The sequence below is a fragment of the Cyrtonyx montezumae genome, unplaced genomic scaffold (genome assembly GCF_038088225.1).
Source record: "Cyrtonyx montezumae isolate F1298 unplaced genomic scaffold, pur_monq_1.0 scaffold_8, whole genome shotgun sequence".
Taxonomy (NCBI): Eukaryota; Metazoa; Chordata; class Aves; order Galliformes; family Odontophoridae; genus Cyrtonyx; species Cyrtonyx montezumae.
In genome coordinates, this window is record NW_027072089.1 from 54520430 (window position 1) to 54538593 (window position 18164).

The 18164-nt window shown below is 42.6% G+C and overlaps 1 protein-coding gene across 1 annotated transcript; it reads left to right on the forward strand.

Annotated features, from left to right (window-relative positions):
- The first annotated feature begins 5185 nt into the window (after window positions 1-5185).
- CNDP2 (carnosine dipeptidase 2) lies at window positions 5186-16564 on the forward strand. The gene is made up of 11 exons (XM_065753106.1): window positions 5186-5293; window positions 5843-5986; window positions 8048-8210; window positions 9654-9742; window positions 10583-10783; window positions 11262-11346; window positions 11848-12008; window positions 13783-13947; window positions 14431-14572; window positions 15337-15484; window positions 15883-16564. Exons 1-11 carry the CDS (start codon window positions 5234-5236, stop codon window positions 15950-15952), a joined length of 1428 nt encoding a protein of 475 aa, XP_065609178.1. The 5' UTR covers window positions 5186-5233; the 3' UTR covers window positions 15953-16564.
- The last annotated feature ends 1600 nt before the right edge of the window (window positions 16565-18164 follow it).

The window sequence follows — 18164 nt, forward strand, 5'->3', positions numbered from 1 at the left end:
AGGAAGAAGGATCATAGCACCAAGACTCTAGAGTTCAGTTCTTGCCACACGTCAACCCTCTTGATTCATATTTTTGTCCACAACAGCAAAAGTTGGGTGCAAAGGCAATTGAAGGGAAATTCCAACAGGATTCAGATGAGGAACATGGTCACACAGGCACCCCACATTGCACTCTTCTGTACATATTCTACATAGGCTAAATGTAATCTGTAAATACCCTTACTTTGATTAATTATCTATTAAAAAAAAAAGTATTTGTGGGTTTTTTTTATGGAGGAAGTTTGGGAGGATCCAACTCATTAATTACTATACAGCACACATGCACATATAGATTAGGAACGCTAAGGACATATGTAAATATTCATTAGTCTACACTCTACATCACATAAGCATTCCTGCTTATTTGGAGCAAGGTTACTTCTGGAGCCACAGAGCTGACTGGAAAACAGTGGCAGTAAATGATAGTTTTATTTGTTTTAATTTAGGACTATTCCTCAAAATGAGTTTGGCCTCTGAGGCCACATTCCTCCTGCCACTTGGTTTTGCAGAGGTGAGGCTTCCATTGTTGGAATGCCAACAGAAAGGCATGTAAAAAGATCTGTTCAACTTTAGTCATCCAAAGCAAACATGGAAGAATTGATTGCAATTCCATCCATGTTAGTTATATACATTCAGTAACAGATTCAATAATGGTTTTCAGACTTCAGAACAGTGGAAGATAAGTATGTTTTTTAAGACAGTGACAATGAGATATTCCCAGGGATCACTGTCCTAAAAGACTAAGGACTAAGAGCTTCTTTACCATGTAAGCATGCTTTGGGCCATTAAGTCGATTTTGTGAGGTCTGTGATGCAGGCTGGTTGCTTGAAGCACCTGAGAAAACAGAGAAATAAAACCTCAGTGAATCCCCTGAGAATCTGCAGAATTTAATGCGCTATGCCTTCTTATGTGCCTGAAAACATGAAAGGAAAGAAGTGCAAAAAATGTTTTCTTGAAGCTTTCAGGTCATTGTACAGATTAGATTATTTAAGAAGTAATATTAATGGAGTCAAATGCAGATAGCGAGGCATGTATATGGGAGTGATATAAGTAGGACACTACAGTTTTGAAGGGATGAAAGCTATCGGTTCCAACTTGCCTAGTGCTTTAGATTTACTATCAGTAGTCCAAAAACTATTCTGCGCGAGGAAAGCAAGTAAAAGCTACAGAGCTGCACTGTTCTGTGAATCTGGATACATTATCTGTCAGTCAAAGAGCCCACCTTGGAGTGAGTGCCTTATGCTTAGAAAGCTGAGACTGTAACCCACCTAAGCAGAATGATGCCAAGATAAAGATGAAAAGCAATAAATACCAGGATAAATAACAGTTAATTTGTAGCCATCCAAGTTGGCGTTGTAGTTTTTGTTGCTGTTGTTGCTGTTTTCCCTCTTAAGCAACTAAAGGAAACTAAGAAATGTGAGCTTCTTAGGTGCCATACATCTGCATGTATGCAACTGCAGCCATGCCACGGGGTCAATGTACATGGATATTCTAAAAGCAGGGCTCTGCTTTTGGCCCCTCACTCAACTACAGCTGCTTCAACTGTCTTATACACAACATGCCCCTGTGATTCAAAAGCAACAACACAAGTATCAATTATTTGCTTAGAACAAAACTATTTAGCAGCTTAGATATTTAGATGGCTTCTGTAAGAGCAGAGGTCTGAGTATCCTTAGATTTTCCTTACAAAATATTTCGCTTTGTCACCTTCTGTTCCTAAACCATTCCTACTTTCCTATCCTTCCTTCCTCTTCTGTTGACAAAAGATTTTCTATACATCTCTGTGTACATTGTCTCCAAATTACCAGCCTTGAAAATAAAACTGCACTTCCTTACAGACAATTTATAAAGCTCTCAAAGCTGATAATTGACCCCATGATCTTTCAAAAATGTTTTTGTTGTTTGAACTCAGGTAAGCTACTGTGTTGTTTCCTTGTTTGATCGTCAGTATAATCTTTTGTGGATTTTAGATCAATACAGGCATACATAAAACTCTCTAACACAATACATGGTGCTTTCACTCGATGTTTCCCAAATATTTTATTGCAGCTTGATTCTTTGATTTTTATTTCTGGTTTCTGGGCTTTGTTTTGGATGTGGAAAAAAGGTATCAAAAGATAAGCTCTCTGTGGGGATATCAGCATGGAAGGAGTCCACCAAGAATCATAGAATCTTTTGAGTTGGAAGAGACCCTTAAAAATCATCTAGTACAACTCCCTGACAATGAACAGGAACATCTACCACTAGGTCAGGTTGCACAGAGCCCTATCCACCTTGAGTGTGTCCAAGGATGGAATTTCCACTTCTCCAGACAATCTGTTCCAGTGCCTCACAAGCCTTATTGTAAATAACTTCTTTCTTATATCAAGTCTAAATTTCCCCTCTGTAAGTTTGAAGCCATTTCCCCTTGTCCTGTCACACAGACCCTGCTAAAGAGTCTGTCCACTTCTTTCCTATAGCCCCCCATTAGGTGCTGAAAGGCCGCCCTCATGTCATGTTGGAACTTTCTTTTCTCCATGCCGAGCAGCTCCAGCTCTCTCAGCCTGTTCTCATAGGGGAGATATTCCATCCCTTGCATGACTTTTGTAGTTCCCCTCTGGACATGCTCCAACAGGTCCATGTCTTTCCTGTACTGAGGACTCCACATCTGGACACTGTACTCCAGGTGAGGCCCCATCAGTGCAGAGTAGAGGGGCAGGATCACCTTCCTAGCCTTGCTGGCCACGCTTCTTTTGATATAACCCAGGACATAGTTGGCTTTTTGTGCTGTGAGGGCACATTGGTGGTTCATATCCAGCTTGCCATCCACCAGTACCCCCCAGGTCCTTTCTGCAGGGCTGTGCTCAATCCTTTCATCCCCCAGCTTATACTGATAGCAGGGGTTGCCACAACCCAGGTGCAAGACCATGAACTTGGCTTTGTTGAACTCATGAGGTCCACCTGGGCCCACTGCTGTAGCCTGTCTAGGTGCATCTGGATGGCATCCCATCCCACTGGTGTGTTGACCGCCCCACACAGCTTGGTGCCAGCTGCAAGTTTGCTGAGGGTGTACTTCATCCCACCGTAACTGATGAAGATTAATATTAAAGTGCAGCAGCAGCCCCAGCACCGACCCTTCTCTGATCTCCATGTAGACACTGAGCTATCTACTACTGCTTTCTGGATACGATCTCACAGCTCCTCATCCCTCAAACAGCGCACCCAACAAATCCCTATCTTTCCCATTTGAAGTATCAGTGGCTAAAAAAGCACAAAAAGCACCTCCTACCACCTCACGCAACCTCCTTCAGTAGCACAACGCACTACGCTTTAGAAGCAGTTTTATTTCCAGTTGTTTCACTTATTTTGTCTCTGAGCTTTACAGAGCCGCGCAGGCGCACCAAGCACAGCTTAGACCCCGCCTCGGTTACAAGGCGCGGCACGGGGCGGGGCGGTGCGGGGCGGGTCCGCCGCGGGGTATTTCAGCCACTGAGGCAGAGCTGGCCCTTCCCAGGGCAAGCCGGTACTGTGTGCAGACGGTGAGTGATGGCGGCGGCCCGTGCGCGGTGTTCGGCCCGCGGCCCTTGCCCGGGGTCTCCCTGCTCCCCGTGTGCCGCCCGCTGCTCTGCCCGCTCCAGGTTGCTGTTTCTGTTTGGGGCTGCAGGCCTGACGCGGCCTAGCACGGCGATCACGCGTGGGACTGCGCTTCACTACGAGTGGGGAGGGCGAAGTTGTCCCGGTGTTGGTAGCCGGGAGGGTTATCTTGGTTCGTGGCGCGTTGAGGGAGCGTTTCGGTCCGCGTTCGTCGTGGGCTGAAGAGCAGGCTTTGTTCGATGTCTGCCGTGGAGTGCTGCTGTGCTGCTGGTCGCTGTGTTGTAGGGTGAGTGCAGGGCTGATGCCTGCCACGGCTTCTCTGAGTCACATGTGAGCTTCGGCTGTGTGTAAGTACCATGGCTTTTCTAGAGAAACTGAACTTTAGTAGGAAGCAGGGCTTCAGCTTGGCTGTGTCTGTATCATCTTTCTAAAGGGTTACAAGTTATCTCAGGATTGGACCAGTTCATGACTATCAAAGAGAATCCTTTTACTCATTGAGTAAAAGGATATCGGTGATTGGTATAAATACAGTCCTGACTGACAGAAAATGCTTCCTGTATGTCCTTTCTGTGTGTCTCTCCTATATCTGGGGTAGTAGGATGTGCTCATATCACCATATGCCATCTAGGACAGCTTGATAGCTTTCATTTTGCTATGTAGCGCAGTCAGCTGTTCCAGAGGACAGTTCACATATTTTAATAACCACCATACTTGTCTTATGACTTCGACATAGAAGTGGAAAGGCCTGAAGGCTCTCTCTTAAGCTGACTAAACAAGCTTCTGAATTGTAGCAGCTGGTGCTGCTAAACATACTTGCTTAGAGTAGCAAGCAAGCCTGGAGTTCTGCTTGTGGTCCAAGTGCATTGGTTCTGGAGGCTGGACTGTGAAGCTTGCTTTTTTTCTGATTTGAAGGTGAGATTCTAGCTTTACTTTGAACTTGAGAACTAAGTTTAAGCTTCTGGACAGTGTGCCTTTTAAGTATAGCACCATTTGGGTTTCTGAGGAAGACAGCTGAGAAGGGAAGAGATCTTGGGTTTTCTCACATGAACTTCAGATGGCACAAAAAAAATCACCCCCAAAAGAAATAAAAGGAGGAAGTGTTAGTGCTGGACTAGTCCCTGGCCACTGCTGGGGCTGGTTTCTGTTCCTGTGGCTTCACTCTGACCTCCTTTGAAAGGCTGAGTGGCAGACTAGGACTTCAAGAGTAAATTCTTAAACTGCCTGCTCAGTGCTCTGTGGAGGTCAGGTGAAAAAATCTTGGACCTGGCTATGTTCAAGGCTAAGACACGCATTTGTTGGACTCTTACAACAAAATAAAACTTCAGAGATTGTTACATTTGAATAACACTTTGCCTGTGTTTCTTAATTAAGTACATGAAGCATCTCTACAGACCAGCTTGCTGTGACTCCTGGAGTTTGGGTAGAGGTAGAAACAGTGGTGATCAAGTTGCATGTGCTTTGGTCACTGTGATTTCCTAAGAGGGAATGGCTTCAGTTTCTACATTCATGTGGCTTGACATGTGACATTTTCAGTTGAAAGGTGGAAGTCTTCTGTAGTGAAACTTCAGGAGGCTTAATTATTTTTGTCTCTATTTTTCAGCAGCAACATTGTGGTCAGAAGATGTCTGCTCTTGATGTCCTCTTTAAATACATTGATGAACACCAAGACCTTTATATTAAGGTAAGCTTTCTTTCAAGTTTGTGATGCAGTACAGGCAGCTATGAGATACTGAAAGTTAAAAGGCAGTCAGCTTCAAGCTTGAGGTACACCAGTGTAATGTGTCCAATAATGAAGTCAAGTAACTGGAAGGAGAGGTCAGGCAAGAGGTATGACTGGTTTGAGCAGCTCCCAGACAAGAAATGTGGTGTTCAGCTCTTACTGATCTCACATGGGAAAAGAGTTGAGATGGCCTGAGATGCCTGATAGGTACTAGTTGGTTCTGCTTGCTTGAAGAAAAGAAACCAGAGGCAAAGCATGCACAGATTACCATAGTCTTAAGTCTGCCTTCCTTATCTGCAGACTGTGCTATGCTGGCAGTGAGGTATAACTGTTAAGAAAGATTTTTAAAGAACCTTTAAGTGTGATATCAGTAGTTATAGTAATCCTTTGTGTGGATAATGGGGCTGATTTGCTTTAAGTTTAAGCTTGACTGATATTTCAGTTGATTTTGGTGTGAACAGTGCCTTCCATTCAGTGCATAGTGAAATCTGTATCTTTGTCTTGCTGCAGCGGCTCGCTGAGTGGGTAGCAATCCAGAGTGTGTCAGCATGGCCGGAGAAGAGGGCTGAAATCAGGCACATGATGGAGGTTGCTGCAAAGGATATCGAGCGACTGGGAGGCACTGCCAAGCTTATGGATATTGGGAAACAAAAGGTACGTGAGCATCTCCGTGTGTTCTCAGTGGAGTTCTTAAGCTGACAAGATGCTAGCATGGAAGTAGTGTGCTGGTTTCTGTGATCCCAGTAAGAGAGGTGCTCGTGCACTTCAAAGGGTCATTTAAAATGCTATTTATGAGGGCTACACTTACAGTGAGAAGGATAGTGTAGGTAACCTCATGTCCCTTTAGATGCTGGGAATCCAAACTGTGCAGCATCTAACAGTCATCCCATTAGCATGTAGTGTGCTGTGCAGATCCTGTTTGTGAAGTTGTTCTATTTTGCTTATTCAAGCTGTGAGTTTCTGAAAAACAACTCCACTGATGCCCTTGTCAGACAAAAGGGATGTTCACATGAGAACTTGCTCTGCTTTCTGATAAAGACAAGGACTTGCACGTGCTGCAGTCACCTGTAGCAAGAGGGCTCTGCCTACAGGCTGCAGTCTGCTGAGTTTATCTTGCAGCCAAGTGATATGCACAGTGCAATGTCTGCCTGAAGGCAGAGCTATGTATGCATCATTTCACAGCACAGGGTTGGGTATACTTGGACTGTTATGTGGATTACTAATTCCTTGGTGTATGTCGATCTTCTGGACCAGATTGCTGCAGGAGCCTTGTGGGTTGTGACCTAGAAAGGTGGTAGCCGCATGGGTTAAGTCTTTCTACAGAGTCTTGAGCTTTGTGTTAAGACCTTTGTTATAGTAACTCTTGGCATCTATATCACTTAAGCATATCATTGTGTTGGGCTGTTAGACATTTTTAAATACTGACTGAACATGAACAGAGCAACTGCAAAGAGAAACACAATTCTTAACAGCAGGCTGGTTTTGTCTCTTGGGCCCATAGACTGTAAAGATGATACCTACTAAGTTTCAGGTCTTCCAAAAGGCTTCTAGATAGCTCTTCCAGAAGGGCATTACATTTATTAAAATATCGTAATTGATTGCTAATGATGTCTACTGGGATCCTGTGAGCAGTTCTTGCATCTGGCAATGTGAATACGCTTATTTGTAGCACTACAGATTTCAGCAGGATGGTGTTCAACTTCTTGCTTCATGTTGAGGGGAAGAAGGCTCTTGAGAATCTGTAGGATAATTTTAGCTCTGCTGTTATCTATAGCCTAAAATCCTATCAGAAGTGTTTCAATTAATTCACTGAAATGAACTTGCTCTGTTCATCAGTGTATATTTCTTGGGAGGTAAGAGCTATTGCTGCTATAGCAATGAAGAACAGTGAAAAGCAATTGGCTGAGTTGCCTGATCCAACTTAAGTTTACTACTGTGCAGCAATTTTTACTGAGTACTGATTACTGTAATTTCTTGCTATATTGATTTAAACCCTTAAAGTTGCAATTGGCCAGGGACCATGCAACCAGCTGATTAAAAAAAATTGAACTTGGAGCCCAAAAGTGGTATCTGATGGTGCTTTTGATCTGCTGAACAGTTTCTAGATGAGTTCACCAATGTGGGCAAATGCTGAGAACAGCATGTGAGAACTGCTTATGGGATACTCCAAAGAACTAAGCTAAGTTCAACCTGATCATCACTACCCTTAATGGTGTAGGCTAGTATGGAGAAATAGAGCTGTTAAAGAGCTTGTGTGAGCATAGGCATGTTTTACTCAGTGATTTCACTGTCAGGAAATCACTGTCACGAGATCTGTGCTATGGACAGGATGAAAGGGCAGTGACAAGCAGTGCAGAATACTCCACTGAATGGAGTTCAGCACTGATGCTGAGGTAAGCATTAGATATGGCAGTCTGGCACGCAGGTAGCTTGCTCTGCTAAAATCTAATGTAGGACTGTTTAACATTTTTGAGCTTGGAAACACTTTGACTCTTTTTGGGACTTATAAGGAATTATTTTCTGGTGTGGCTCTGTGGTGCTTTCACTGATACATTCTGCTTTTTGCAGTCAGTTTAAGTAGCTTAGTTTTGTTTCTGTCTGTAGAAGCTATGAGATTAGAGGAGTAATGTTAAAGTAATTCATTCATGTGATAAAATAGTGCCACTGACATTCTATATTTGTATTTAAAAAAAACCTCTTGCCTTCTATTTCTAGCTGCCTGATGGATCAGAGATCCCTCTACCTCCAATTATTCTGGGAAAGCTTGGCTCAGATCCACATAAAAAGACAGTGTGTGTATATGGCCACCTAGATGTTCAGCCAGCAGCACTAGAGGATGGCTGGGACAGTGAGCCCTTCACACTGGTAGAAAGAAATGGTAAGAGCATGGACTTCTGAAATGGAATGCTTATTTAACTAGTATTTCTTAATTGCTCTAGGATTGCACCTTTAATAGAAAGGAAGAAGGAAAGAACATGTAACGTAACTGTAGAAAGATGCAGGGGAAAACAGTAAACAATAGGGATGTAAAATCTCAGCTGCTTTTAGTTTTTTTCTAGTTTTTAAGCTGTATCTTCATACTTTCCTTCTTGTAACTACAACAGAGTCATAACTGTTCCTCAATGGTTTAAAAAAAACAACACCAAACAACAAAAAACAACTGTTGTCAGAAACCTTCATAGAGCAGTTTTGTACGTTTAAAAACTTGTGGCCTCTGAGGCTGTGTCAGACTGATTTTGAACCATTATGGAGACAGGATCTCAATTCTGCTTCCGTTCCCCTGGAGAGAGGGGAGTGATACAGCAACTGGCATGGTTTGCTTAGTGTTTGTGTACTGTGCTACAGGGATTACACTGAGCCAGTTCCCAGAGAAGTGTTCATGTCTGGTAACAGGGATGAAGAAATCATGCAGTAACTTCTGTTTAAACAATGTGTTGCTTGTAGCCAAGAGGAAAATAAAACTTTTGTTTGAAGTTCTTGCTGCCAACATCCCCTTTCTTGTTTCATTTGCTCAGTGTTAAGAGTCAAAGGTCATAAGAATAGGGCATTTTTGTATTGCATAAGCATTAATCATTGCCAAGAAGAAGCATTTGTGGTAGCTTGTCTTTCTAGCAGTGCCACTAGGTCATAGGTGGCAGAGTCCAAATTAATCAGGTTCTAACCTGATAGCAAGAGCTAGATTTACCTTAGACTGTGGCTTATCTCTGTGCAGCCTGACAGTGTAGGTTTCCTCACCTTGCAATATCTATGGTGTGGTTTGGTGCTGTGGTTGTACCTAGTGGCTTAGGGGCTGTAGACACAGTTCTTATGAATTGGAACACTGTCTTCTGCCTCTGTGATCCCAGGTACATTTCCTGGGACTTCCCATTGCCTGTAGAACTTCTCCGGCTAGTTCTCTGGGATCCAGGAAACCAGTCACTACTGAAGTCTTATTTAAATAATTACTGAATTGAAGCAATACTGGATAAGTCTCTACTAAAAGGAGGATGGCATGTTTTTATACCCTTACTGATGGATCTGTAGAAAATGGTATTAATGGAAAGGATATGGGAATGGGTAAGCCCAAGGCAGTTGCATCTTTTCTAGGTTTTCTGTTCTATCTAGGGAGCAGCTTATGGAAGAGGTGAGGTCCCACTGAAAGTGGGAGAACTACTACACTGTATGAAGTAGGATATAAAAGTGCTGCTTCAGAAGGGTCTCATAAGAAAGCTAGTGTAATCAGTGCTAAAAAGCTTATCTAAAAGGATGTTTTCTTCAAGTAGAGATGACAAACTTCATTCTAACTTCTCTCCGTTCTGGATAATTTGCCTGACTTCTGCAGGAAAGCTGTATGGGAGAGGATCAACAGATGACAAAGGTCCAGTGCTTGCCTGGCTGAATGCCTTGGAGGCTTATCAACAGACTAACCAGGTGTGTGCCCAATATATATTCTGTTTTTTTCACATACAGCTGAGTCTAGCAATAAATGTTATCCAAGCCACAAACCCTTGTGAGGCCTGCTTATTCAGCTGATTAGGGGAATGTTGCAACACTCCTGTAAGCTTTCTGTCTTCCTGGTAGAGCTGACTTGACTTGCTGACAAGCTGGTTTTGTAGATGGCTTGGATTGCACTTAAAATATTTTTGCTGTAAAGAAATATGTAGGAAGGAAAATATATCCAGAATCTTCTGGAGCAGGAGTAATAATTTAATGTGCTCACTTACATGTAAGGATGTCTAATTAGCCTGGCCTTCAGCAAAGCTTAATATCTCACTGCCAATGAAGAAGAATGTTAACTCTTCTTAAAAGAGTTAACATAGTAACATGAACTTGGGAGCTTTCCTGTTTCTGTGAAAGAAGTGCAATTGGAAATAAAGCAGTTATCTTGAGCTGTCTGGTGAGACTGATTGTTGTTGGGTAAAGAATCAGCAGTTCTCCAGTGCTTCCTCAGCATAGAATATGGTAGGCTGGACAGACAAGGTAGCTATGACTCCTACTGTAGCAGGCAATTTTTATGCCTAATTTTTTTTACCCCCGTGGCTTGCCTTTGGCAGCTGATCTGATGCTTTTCCACAGTTAAGAGGATTGGGAACCAGTTGTTCTAGAGCTTAGTTTAAAACCTTTTTGAAGAGTTTGGATTCTATGGAATGGCCCTTGACTTAAGTACACCTAGACTTTGTAAGAGGAACTTTAGGTTGTACAAGATGATACAATTAATGTATTCAGCTGGTGTTTTGAAAACACTTAATCTGTTCTTGCTCCTTTTCAAAGGAATTTCCAGTAAATATTAAGTTCTGCCTAGAGGGTATGGAGGAATCAGGATCAGAAGGCCTGGATGAACTGATTTTTGCTCAGCGCGATGCTTTCTTCAAAGATGTGGATTATATTTGCATTTCTGACAACTACTGGCTAGGCAAGAATAAGCCTTGTATCACCTATGGCTTGAGGGGTATTTGCTACTACTTCATAGAGGTAAGTTCTGAAATACATGGCCAAACTAGCATTACTGAGCTAGATTTTCTATTAGAATCCATATTTTTCAAGTTGATAGTTTTTCTTCAGGAATGATGGAATTGATTTAGTACAACAGGTTCTACTGTAATTGTCTGAATATCTTCCTTTCAGTGTCTTATAAGTGGGTAAAAAGGTTAGCTTTCAGCTATCCAGCTGCTTCACTTGATGGGTTATCATGGCACACATCTTCATCCAGGTACTTCTGTGAGTAAAGAACTCACTTCTGAAGTCTCCAGGACTGGGGCAGTCAGTGCTATGAGCTTGCACTTCACAGTGCAGTAGGAAGCACACCTGCTCGGTGCACTGCAGCAGAATGGTCTGCTTTCAAAAACAGATATGTTCTCAAAATACATGCAACAAAAAGTTAGATGTCTACGTAATCTTCATTGTCTTCATGCTAAGATTAACCTGAATCTCATAATTAATCTCCAACCAGGTAGAGTGCAGTGACAAAGACCTTCACTCTGGAGTTTATGGTGGTTCGGTACATGAGGCCATGACAGATCTCATTGCTCTGATGGGTAAGAAAAAGCCAATTTCAGTGAATGTATCTAAAATGGGAATAAGTCCTGTTAAAGCAGTGAGGCATTTCAAAGTGCTGCTTTGTTGGCTATGGAAAGCCTATGAAGCTGTGCTTACCAGGATGAGTATAAAAGAGTGATCCCTTAGATACAGAAATATGAGGAAGGTCTAGCCAAGCTTCTAAAACCTTGCTGTTGAATCAGCTCTTTCCTGCAAACTCTTCTAGAGGTGTCATATTGAGCTCTCTGAGCAATCCTGCCTTCCTACATGTAGGAGTAGAACTATAACTAGGTTATAGAGAAAGTACAGGTTTTGGGATAGCTGCAAAATCCATCAGTGCCTTTCATGTTTTGTGGGACAGACCCCTGCAGGTGTAGGGTAGCTTCATTACTTTTACAGAGTTTTCAGAAGACTGACTGTTGCTTCCCACAGAAAGTGTTCCCCCATAATGGCATTTGTCTTCTGGTTGAATCCTGATCTGAAGTGCTTCTTGTTTACAGGTTCTCTCATAGACAAGAAAGGGAAAATCCTCATCCCAGGTATTAATGAAGCAGTGGCATCTGTTACTGATGAGGAGCTGGCCATATATGAGAAGATTGACTTTGACCTGGAGGAATATGCCAAAGATGTAGGAGCAACAAAACTATTACATGATACAAAGGTATACTATGTACTGTGTGCCCTGGTTAGCTGTGTGAGTTCAGGTGTACTGTACAGTTAGCTGTATTCTTAACATTAGCAGTTCCTCTGCAAAGTGTGTGCTTGGAAATTTTGCCTAGGTTATCCTGTATTTAAGGCAAGCAGTCTAGGCAACATTAAAGCTGCTCCTTAGTTGTTCCTTACCTACCTGTAAGTAGCATTTCAAACTTACCTAATGCTGTTCTCTCAAAGCTAGAAAGGAACAGTGAGCACAGGAGGAATGCTTCAAGATGTCAGATACAGTGATACTGTAAGCATCTGACTTCCACAGTGGAAAGTTCAGCGGGTTATTGGAAGCTTAGTTTCTTATGTAGTTGAATCTTCTCATAAGGTAAGGAAACAGTGTAGCTGTGAACTTAAGGTTGACATGCAGAACTTCTTCCCAGCCTTAGCAAGCAAGGGCATTCTTGTAGGCTGCTGAAATCTTTGTCTGGGCTCACGTTCAGTAGATGTCTTTTGTTGCTCAGATTTTCATCCCGTGAGTCCTCTAAATGAATGCTACAAAATATTCACAAGGTATAAGTAGTATATACTGATTTTAAAAATCTAAGCCATAGATTAAATCTATCATAACATGCTGGAACAAGTGTTGTAAAAGACACGTTTACATATGCAGGTCTGTCTTCTGTCCTGGTAATATCAGGAGAAGACTCCAGACTGAGTTGAAGCGGCTATAAGTAACAATTTTATATGCTCACTGTTGTTCCTGTATGCAGGAGTTTATACCGACTGAGAGCACACAGACTTTCTTTAGTTTTTCTCTATAAAGTAATGGATGAAATATAACTTGTATACAAGAGGGAGCTGGCGTGGTGCCCTTCACTTAAGGTACTAAAACTGTCCTGTATTAGCTAGACTCAGATCCTGGCTTAGTTTATGGAGAGAATTCAAAGTTGCACATGTGTTTTCTTAATGCCTTGAGGCTTAAGGGAAATATGAGAATGATCTCCATGTGAGAAACAACGTGCTTACAAGTTTTTAGCAGTGATAGTTCTACTCCAAAGAAAAGTAGAGGCAGGCTGTATCTGGAACGGGACAAATTTGGCATTAGAGCCCCAGAGAAGTCTCCCTGGTCTCTACAGTAAAGTTCAACTTTGAGTTACTATAGTCTGTCCAGGACACAAATTGTTGAAACCACAGCATCTAGTGTACTGAACAGTTGTGTCCAAGGCAGTGAGAAGGAAGTGTTACCTGAAATGGCATAGTGATGGTAGGTAGAAGTACTCATGTCAATGAACTCTTAGTTCAGTCAGCTTAATGCAGCTGATACTGCCAACAGCTGAAGGAGGAGCGTGCTGTGTGCCTCACTCTGCAGTAATGAGGCTTTTACAAAATGTGGTCTTTGTCAGTGTGAATCAGTACTGAAGACACATGCCTGCCTTAAGGCTGTGGGGACCAGAAACTTCCAGTGTGCTTCTTATAGTGCTAGAGCATCTTATAGATGTATTTCCAATCTTTTTGGAAGCAGAATAGGCGTGTTCTGTAAGTTCTGCAAAACTAGGAGGAAGCCAAACTGGAGTTACTGAAAAATCTCTTGAGGTGCTGAAAGCCAGCTCTTATATTGAAATGTGCACTTAACACAGGTATTGGCTTCCGTTTGAGTGGTCTTGGTTGAGGTGCATTTGTCCATGTGAGAAAGCACTGCTCCTTGCAAGTCTTTAATAGAGCTCCCTCAAGTCAATCTCTTCATCTGTTAAGCTTGATGTAACCTTACATTTTTTCCTTTGCTTCTGCAGAGAGATATCCTTATGCATAGGTGGAGGTATCCTTCCTTGTCTCTCCATGGAATTGAAGGAGCCTTCTCAGCCTCTGGAGCCAAGACTGTGATTCCTAGGAAAGTGATTGGGAAGTTCTCCATCAGACTTGTGCCTAACATGACTCCTGAAGAAGTCACAAAGCATGTATGTTGAGATGGATTCATGATCTCTAAAAGCCTCTCAGCTTCTCTGTGTTCCTGGTTTCTGAAACAGTTCTTTTTACTTTGCTGCAGCCTTTTCAGCTCCTCAGCTCAGGTATTTGAGGAAATGCGTAGTCCCACACTGAACTGTTGTGGCCCTGGTGTCTGTTTACTCAGCTAACTTGAAGATGCAGCTGAGAAGTGGATGCTGATTCAATTGTGGGGCACTTGAGTTGCCTAAGAGCCTATTCAAAAGCCTAAGAGTTTGGCACAGTGACTAGCTGTTCTGCAGTAATGCTTTTGCTTTTACTTGCTTGATGATGCAACTCTGACTGCAGAGTTGCATATAATATGAGATAATAGTACTATGAAAGCTATTCCTGTAAGTAGTAGTGACCTGTGAGTCCCTAATATGCTTTGCTATACTGCTTTCACCAGTGTTTGTATATGTAACAGTAAATAAGACTGCTTAATTTTTTTCCTATAGGTTAAAGAGTATCTGAGCAAAAAGTTTGCAGAGCTGCAGAGCCCTAACAAATTCAAGGTATACTTGGGCCATGGTGGAAAACCCTGGGTGTCAGACTTTGACCATCCCCACTACATGGCTGGCAGGAGGGCCATGAAGACAGGTCAGTGGGCTTTCCACTTTGCATTGGTCAGTATTCTTGTTCCAGCATCTCAATAAATACAGTGGAGGTCATGTTTGCAGAATATTTGTGACATTATACACCTGTATAATACATTTGACTGAGTAGCGAAGCATCTTATGTGCCATCCTTAATTCTGAGGTACAGGATGAAAAATTACTATCAAGCTCATTTCAGGTGTAGTGAGATGTCTGTTGGCATAGTGCTGCTCTTATATAAGGATGCAATTGTCAGTAGTTCAGATAATTTACTTAACCAAAGCCTCAAAGTTTGTATGTTCTGGCATCCTTAGCTGTGATAGGTTAACTAGGGCAAATCTGATTTCTGTTGGAGTTCAGCAGGCTTTCAGATGGTATTAACAAGTAGAAGTAAGCTCTGAAATTTCCAATACTCTGCAATCACAGAGTTGTAGGGGTTGGAAGGGATGTCTAGAGGCCATTGAGTCCAACCCCCTGCCAAAGCAGCTCCCTAGCCCAGGTCACACAGGTAGGTGTCCAGGCGGGTCTTGAATGTCTCCAGAGGAGGAGACTCCACCACCTCTCTGGGCACTGTATCAACGTCTCCATTACTGTATTTGGAGTGAAAGTCCACAATTATCTCTTCTGCTGTCTATCAGAGAAGCTTTAGAAAATGTACAGAAGTGCTTGCTTGATTAAGCAGTGCTTGATTACTTGAGTAGCAGCGAGGATCTGTTAGAAAAAACAAATGCAACTTCTAACTGACTAAAGTATCACTTTTTGTTTTAGTTTTTGGAGTTGAACCAGACTTGACGAGGGAAGGAGGAAGCATTCCTGTTACCCTCACTTTTCAAGAAGCAACGGGCAAGAATGTCATGCTGCTTCCTGTTGGAGCTGCAGATGATGGTGCTCACTCTCAGAATGAGAAATTAAATAGGTAAGAACATTTATCCCTGTGCCAGACTGAGCTGTACTGTGAGTCTTACGTATTATGGGAAAAAAACCTAAGGTAAATTGGGTGCTTTAAGTGTTGGGAAGGCATCCTTAGTTGGAGGGTGACTGAGTGGGTGGTTGTGCTTATTGGTCTGTAACTGAGTCTTTACATCCTTACTGCTTCTGATTGTGCATGCTTGCAACAAATTTTTTTTTATAGCTCAGCCTCAAAATAGAGAATAGCTTTGTCAGGCAAAATGCAAGCAGGTTGGAAACAGTCTGTTTCTTGCCACAGTTACGCCTGTAGCATCTGTTGCTGGCAGAGACTAATGCTGCAGTATGCACAACTGCTAGGATAACAGCTCAGACTAACAACAGTGCTAATGGAAGCTGTCTTTACAGGTACAACTACATTCAGGGAGTGAAGATGCTTGGTGCATACCTCTATGAAGTTTCACAACTGAAGGACTGAGACTCCATACCTTCTGGCTTGTGATTCAGAAGTCTGACTTATGAAACAGCATCTATTAATTCTTACATGGCTCCTCTTTTCCGCCAACACTCCACTGCTTTGGAGAAGAGGGAAGCATGCTGTTCTACTTGAGAAACAAACATTGTCAACCAAAAATAATTCTTCAAATGCTTCAAATGACAGACTACTTCCTCTCTGTTCAGTAGTCCTGAAAGGCATCTTTCTCATCTGTATCTTTTCAAAGTTCTGGTTTGCTGTTCTCATCTACTTTTCCTGTGAAGCAGGAGGAACTGGGTGCTCTCAACTGTTCCAGCAGCCACATTAGCTGCAGAGCTGTTGGCCAGGTTCAGGGTACATTTTCCAAGTCATGTTCTGGATGTAGTCACAGTGACAGGTCAGGGGGCTTTACTGGAGCGTGTTCAAGCTGTAGTGTGGCATCTGTCTCCCTAAGAGATTTGGAAGAGCAGTTTGTCTTACAGCTTCTACCTGCCTGCAGGTTTTGATTTGCAATGCATTAGGTTGTAACAAAATTCACTGTGATAATGACTACTGGTCATCTTTGTAAAGCTGCCTTTGTACTCCCTAAGAAGGGCAATAAATAATAATGTTCTAGTGTCTGGCTCTGTTTCTAAGGATTAAGTAGTGACTTGGGAGGAGTGCTTCTGTGACTGCTGAGGCAAATGGATAACGTGGCTACACAGACTACTTGCTGGGAGGGAAATATTTTATTACTGAGTATTTTGAAGCTGTGGTTCCACAGCAGCTTGCTGATGTGAAGCTCATGTTGAAGGATCAGAGGGATTTGATTTAGTAGTTCAGTGGGTGGGGATGGTGGTAGGAGGATGGTTGGACAAGATGATCTTGTAGGTCCTTTCCAAACTAATGAACCTATGATCCTGCTTGTCTGAGAGAAAACAAGCTCAGGATGTTCCTTTTTGGCTCAGTGAGCCAGGTTGTCACAGTATTACAAGTGATAGTGAAAATGAGTGGGTAGAATCTGTAGGTGGGATTGGGGAGAGAAGCATCACTCATTGCAACTACTGACATCCAGCTTCAAAGTGTCCTTTGGAAACGCTCGGCTCCAACACTTTCTGGTATTAGGTCAAAAAACCAAACTCTTTAATCCAATCCAGATTAGCAAACATTTGTTTCCCACTGTTTCTCACCTCCTAGACCAGCATTAGTATACTAATGTGGGCTAATATTTTGAGTGATGATGCTTTGCTGTGAGAAATGCCTGAGAGCATGGAAGCAGTCCTACAAAACCTGTATAGTGATGAGTAGAGCAGCTCCTGATTCCTCTGTAGGAAACAAAGGCAGGAATGTCCTGTCTCTCTGGTTCTTGTTGTTTGATCTGGAGCCTTAACTGGGCGACTGTTCATAAGTTCATAAGGTTGGAAAGGACCCATAAGATCATCTAGTCCAACCATCCTCCTATCACTATCTCTACCCAACTACTAAATTAAGTCCTTTAGCACCTCATCTAAACGCTTCTTGAACAGCGCTAGGGATGGTGCCTCAACCACCTCCCTAGGCAGGCCATTCCAGTGCCTGACCACTCTTTCAGAAAAGAAAGACTGTTGGGCAGGAGGGAGGTTTGCTGGCTTTTTAATGGAAGTTGAAGTGTGGTATCATTAAACATTGCACTTGTACTTGCAGCTGGGGTACAGGCTGAGACCTGCATCACATGGCAGTGTTGGTACTTAGAAGCAGCAAGCATCTCTAGACCCACTGGGCAGTGGACTGCGAGGTTCCAACCTCCCATTGGTGGTAGACCTAATCTGGTGTAACTGCAGATGCTACGTAGGGCAAGAAGGCACGTGTGTAAGTACTTAAACAGTCAGAAAGCATTTTTACAGTTGTCATTTAATTTCTGTCATATTGAGAATTGGTCAATTGAGTCATGTTCTGTGCTGAAGACTGTGTGTAAGGTCCTGTGCTTCCTGAATAATCACAGTGTGGCAGGGTAGTGAAGATGGTCCAAAACAGCACTGTGTGCTAAGGAGCTTTTGGAAGAGGCTTGGAAACAGATCCTGTTGGATAGACTGCAGGAGTATTTGAGCATGGAGTGAGTGACAGAGCCCTGGGAAAAAGATTAAAGTAGAATTTTAGCCTGAGCAAAATGAGCACTGGAGAATTAATTTACTAAAGTAATGAGGCCTTTGTGAAACTAGAGAGACTTTGCAACTGTTCAGTTGTATAATTTTAGAAC